Below are 6,000 nucleotides of genomic sequence, written 5' to 3'. Positions count from 1 at the left end.
AAGGATCCTACGAATTATCTCATAGTCGGCTTTTGTTAGACAAAGCTCTTCGCAGAAGTCCACTACAAGTTGATTCGTACAGACATGCTTCGACTTACCGCCTAGATACACGTAAAACAAGCGCTAAGCGAGTAAGTAACTCGTAGCGACGCAAAAGTGGCAAGTCACAAAACTACGAGATAACTCATATTGGGCATCCTGAAAAGCGCTAATACGTGTTATCTCGTGTAGGGCAGTCAACGTGTTAAAGTTTTAAACCCAGTCGCATGTAAATTATTCTTCTTGTGGCATAACACTACTAGACTAACATACGAACTGCTTATGGGGATAAGTAATTTATTTTTTAACATTTTTTCGTATGTTGCTTAATTATCTTCTTTATCATACCGGTTAGGCACTGCGCTACAGGAGCCGTTACTTTTTAACTGAATTTGACGCTGCACTATTTGGGTTAGGCCAGTTGATCAGAAAATAAATCAGTAAAATTTAATATCACGTCTTCTAGTTTCTTCTTGTCTTCAGGTTGCATATGCCCCTACTCCAAGATGGGTGATTGCCCTACTTCCCAGTACTTGGCTTGCATCTGTGATTGATCTGTTGTTTCCTGAAAATTAACTTATGCCCCCGTCACATTGAGGAATTTTATGCCTAAAATAACTGGAGCTTGTCAGTTTTTAACAACTCCCCCCCAAAGAAAATTATCTTTTTGGTCTCATTTTTTTAAACTTGAACTTTAAGTCTCTTTGGTTTAGAATTTTTATGAAAACATTACTCAAAAAGACAGGTTTTCTGTTCTTTGCATGCATGTTTTGGAGGATCATTAGATCTACGGATTTTACATGCTAAGTGAAAGCAATACAGCTCCCTCGATGTGTGAAAAAGGGAATCGTTTAAGTTATAAGCGTTGTAAATTAATCAGGCATTTGAGAAGAATAACTTCTGGTAACCCTAAAAATGCCAAGGCATGTGCATGTCAACCACGTCATTAGCACCCAATTATTATATACCATGATCCTTTTCATCAAACTTTTGTGTGTGCTTGTATGCAATATTAATGTATTTGTCGCTTTAATATTATTTTAGTTACAGCTGAATAAATGTGATTTGTGTGTAAATACGCATCCTATTATTAATGGATACATCCCTTACACCAAGTCTAGTTTCGGAAACTTAACAAAGCTGCTGGTGCACAAAAGGTAAGCTAACTTTGCTATCATTATTCTTCATTTATTATTGAGACTGAAGTTGTAAATCCGGAAACTAAAATTTAAAACTGTGCATATAATATATAAACTTTTTGAAACTGCTAAATAAAAATTAATACTGGCACAGTCAAATCTAAACATTGAATGCAAATAATGAAACTGAATTCTGAAAATTACACTACTTGGAAATTCAACATTCAACAATAACAACTGAGTTAGATGACGTTCTTCGTTCCCTCATCTTCTACACCTGATGATGAATTTTTAAAAAGGGATAAACAAGCACGAGCTATAATAAATCTATGCATTGACAACTCTCAGATTATTCATTATAGAGATGAAAATGACTACGGCTGGTACATAACAAAAACTAATGTTAATTCATGAGCACTCCAATTTGAGCAGCAAATTTTCTGAAACTGCTAAATAAGAATTAATAATGGCACTGTCAAGTCTAAAGATTGCATGCAAATAATGAAACTGAATTCCGAAAATTACACTACTTGGAAATTCCACATTCAACAAAAACTGGGTTAGATGATGTTTTTTATTCTCCCATCTTCTACACCAGATGATGAATTTTTAAAGGGGCATAAACAAGCACGAGCTATAATAAATCTATGCACTGACAACTCTCAGATTATTCATGTTAGAGATGAAAACAACTACCACCGGTACATAGTAAAATAAGTCAATTCGGTGCTACTTTGGTAGACGGTTGCACGGATTTTTGGCGATTTACTTTGGCGCAGTTTTAACAATTGTCAGCCATCTTGAAAAACGCTGTTTTTACGTATTTTCCCATAATATTCAAAACTTTTTAAAAAATGAATATTGTTAAAAATAATGGATTAATTTGTTGTTGAAAATGTTTTTTAAGAAGGCAGGCAAATATAAATAAATACATTTACTACAAGTATAAATTACTAAAGTAAGGTTAAACTATTACTTTAATATAGCAGTGAAATAGAATAAAAGCACCACCATACAGACATTGCGTCAAATGTATAACTGGATTAAAATATTACTTAAATTGAATATCGAATTAAAAACCATCATACCAATGTTTAAAAGAATGAAAATATTATTTAAATTCAATTACTTTAAAATAAGCAAATAAGAACGCTTCGTACACTACAGCTAAAATGACTGCTGGTAAAAAAGGAGGAATGTCTAATACTTTTTTTACCATTACAACTGTTATTTCTTCCATTGTGAACCACAATACCATATACGGCCGTCCTTAGAATCGGCTCTTTTAACGATCTTCATCTGCGATCCAAATTTCTCGCACTTGATTGAAGAAGCAATTAGTGAGGTTTCCTCCAAAAATTTAAAATAAATTTATTTCCTCTGACCCTTGTAACAATTTATAAATAAATCTTTGATTAGAAAAGCCAGGTTGGCCAAAATAAGGTCTCAAAGGACAATTTTTTGATTCCGATAACAATAATTCTTGGTACTTACCAATAACAACATTAATCTTTGAAAGGGACATATCCGCTCCCTATGAAATCTAAGGAATTCAAAGAGATGAATAATAAAATTTTAAAATGGCGCAGTAATGCACAAATAACCAATCAGGGAGCTGATTACAGTTCATTAATGCACAAATATTCTGTAACCAATCAGGGAGCTGATTACATCAGGCATAGAATTAAAACTGTATAAATAATCATACATAATAAAATTATTTTTTAAAAAAATGAAAAATTAAATTGTATTTTAATATTTAACAGCTATAAATAATGTTTAAAACATTAGATTAAATTTAGAGATATTAAAACCAATTACTTTTAAAGCAAAGTGACGTCATTGATTACATCATCCACAACATAAAATTATATAAAATATCATAAATAATAAAATTTTTACTTCAAATAAAAACGCAGAATTAAATTGATTTTTAATATTTAGAAGCCATAAATAATATTTAAAATGCGGAATTTATGCCTAATAAAAGGCATTATTTCTTAAATAAAATGACAACAAAATATTGGTTACCATAAATAACTTGTCTAGCAATGGGTTTACTATAAATCGTATCGCTCGCAAAAAAAAAAAAAAAAAAAAAAAAAAAAAAAAGCCAAAATCCGTGCAACCATCTACCAAAGTAGCACCGTCAATTCATAAGCACTCCAATTTGAGCAGCAAATTATATCTTCTGAGAAACATTTTATTCTATTGGATGTAACAACATAAAATTATATAAAATATCATAAACAACACCTGCAACATAATGTAACCTGCTTTAGCCGACAATCTCATGATACACTGCCAACAGAGTACAGTGGATGGTAGCAAAGTTTTATGATGATAGTCACAAATTGGAAGGTTTTCTGAAATCGCAAACCAAAAAAAGCGAAATTTTCCAAGTAATGGAATTTGTGAAATAATGTAGAGAAGTGGCAATAAATGATGATGTAACAAAAGTTTTCATTGAGACGACAATTTCCCAATCATTAATTAACTAGCAGGTAGTGAAATCTGTAGTATGGTTCTAAATCCAGAAAACACTGCTGCTGATATCCAAGAAAGTGACACAGAGGTCATTCAAAATGGAAAAATTCTGATATGGCAAACAAGTGACTTGAAGAAAGCAATTGGCTAATCTTTGGAATATGGTAACAGGTAGTTTGGCGACATTTTGGTAAGGCGTTACTAGCTAGGACTTTAGCAGTGTACATGGATAAAGTCAAGAGTGTGCGCAATGCCATTTTTGTGCAATTCTGAGATGTTTTTTTAAGTGAAAATAGGTCAACGTGTACGTGGATACCGTGTATGTGCAATTCTTAAAAACGCGGCAAGCAGTGGGTGATTCTGCACTTTCTCCCAATTTCACACCTAATCTTCATCATGATAAGCACTTTTGTTCCATAAAAGTTCTAGCATAAGCGTCATTCGACTAGCAGATTTTTTGGAAAAAAATGCTGAGTAAAAAAAAAATGCTTTTACTTCATGAAAACAAAATGGCGTCAAAAAAAAAACTAGCAGGTTGCTGTAGCAGCGTTGGTCGCCAAAAGAATCGCCAAGTTACCATAATCCGAAGATTCACCAAGCAATTTTGTAACTAAACAAAAAAATTCTATTTTTAATTCTACGTATAGAATTAAAAAGAAAGTATTAACACAAAAAAAAAAAAAGGAACTTAAAACAACTTACATTATAAAGCAAATAAATGCTGAGTTTTTATTTGGTAAATTTTGATTCATAAATGCTTCATTGTTTTAAAAATAATTTTTTTTATATTTTTTACTTTATAATTTCTATATCTCATCTTATTAGATTTAAAATGATGATCTAATATATATTGAAAAAAAGACCAAATTTGGAATCACAAGTCATGAAGAGTACGGATCTTGGACTTTATATTCTATAAATGCAACACAGAATACATAAGCATCCAACAGTGGTAAAATTTAAGCAATTTAAAATTTAATACAAATATTAGCAGCTCATAAACCTGGTTTATATCTTACCTGATTTTTTGTACCCTTTTAATGTGAAAATTAAAATATATATATGCCTTTATGATGACAAACTACATTTGAATTTTTTTTAATCTGCCTGTACATGGGTGTGTGTGTATTATATAAAATGCAATACTTGAGTTTTTTTCATTAGCTGATTTAGGATTTGAAATGACATACTTTCATTTTTCATCTGTTCATTACATGAATGATTAACAAAGTATTCAATAAGCATAAAAATAACTTTTGTAAGTAGAGATTCATTAATTTATTATGTCAATGTTTGGTGGTTAATTTATTACACACATGCACAAAATATATTTCAGAACATAATTTATTTAACGTCAAAATGTATTTCATTCCGGCACCTTATTTTCTCGTTGATGGTCAAAACTCTACAAGAGGAGCAAAAGCACCTTTTTCATTTGTAAAAGGTATAACCTTATATCAAAATCACAATTATTGCATATTTTATTTTATAAAATAAACGTACAAAAGTTATTTTCAGATTAAGCTGTTTTAGCTCGAATAGCCGCACGTTTACTAGTCACAGCCTGGAAACCAGATTTTATACTAGCGACAGAACAACGCGAACCACACGTTTCACACTGTAAGAAGAACAGCCTTGTATCTTTCTGTAGAATTGTATCTGGAGAACGACAAGTATGACACGTGACATATTCCTCTGTAAAACAAAGAATAAGTATGCTAAAATTACATTTTGAGCAGTTAAATTTTTTATATAAATCTATATTAATATGTTTTCTATAATTATTTACAGTTTACACAGCACATATTGATGGAAAAGAATGATTTGAACATATCATTAAAATATACTACTAGTTATATTCCCAAGACCTAGGATAACATTAAATATAATGAATAGAACTGTGAAAGTAATAAATGGAATTAAAAAGTACCATATTTGACGGCATATAAGACGCACTCTTATTTAGACGGCCACACACAAGGGAAAAAAGTTTCAATATCGTGGTTTCTTTTAGTTCTCACGTTTCGTAAAAGCCAAATAAACAATTATTGAATGCAATTACCTTCACGTATAAGACACAGGTAACTTTTTTGAGACCAAATTTAGGGAAAAAAGTGCATCTTATATGCCGTCAAATACAGTATACACCACTTAAGTATGGTTCTTTTGATGATGACTACAGAACATTGACTATAGAAACAATGCACTTCATCTGGAGTAGTATTTTCATTTTACTTTGGTATGAATAGCAGTGCCCATAATATAATTACCATATTTGACGGCATATAAGACGCATCCTTATTTAGAAGGCCACACACAAGGGAAAAAAGTTTCA

The 6,000-nt window shown here is 31.2% G+C and overlaps 1 protein-coding gene across 2 annotated transcripts in view; it reads right to left on the bottom strand.

Moving 5' to 3' along the window:
- Positions 1-4,991: 4,991 nt before the first annotated feature.
- LOC118199402 (eukaryotic translation initiation factor 2 subunit 2-like) overlaps positions 4,992-6,000 on the bottom strand; it is a 187,904-nt gene continuing 186,895 nt past the window's right edge. The window contains exon 9 of one of the 2 annotated variants that reach the window (XM_085808454.1): positions 4,992-5,360. In XM_085808454.1, coding sequence (XP_085664580.1) covers positions 5,185-5,360 — 176 coding nt within the window. In that variant the 3' untranslated portion in view covers positions 4,992-5,184. The remainder of the gene's footprint in view (positions 5,361-6,000) is intronic. The other variant, XR_015038742.1, reaches the window with a different exon arrangement.

The sequence above is a fragment of the Stegodyphus dumicola genome, chromosome X1, assembly GCF_044657685.1.
Source record: "Stegodyphus dumicola isolate Sdum_Otavi_A_Nest chromosome X1, ASM4465768v1".
Classification (NCBI taxonomy): domain Eukaryota; kingdom Metazoa; phylum Arthropoda; class Arachnida; order Araneae; family Eresidae; genus Stegodyphus; species Stegodyphus dumicola.
Note: the sequence above shows the minus strand (reverse complement) of the source record. Positions and strands in the feature narration are given on the sequence as shown.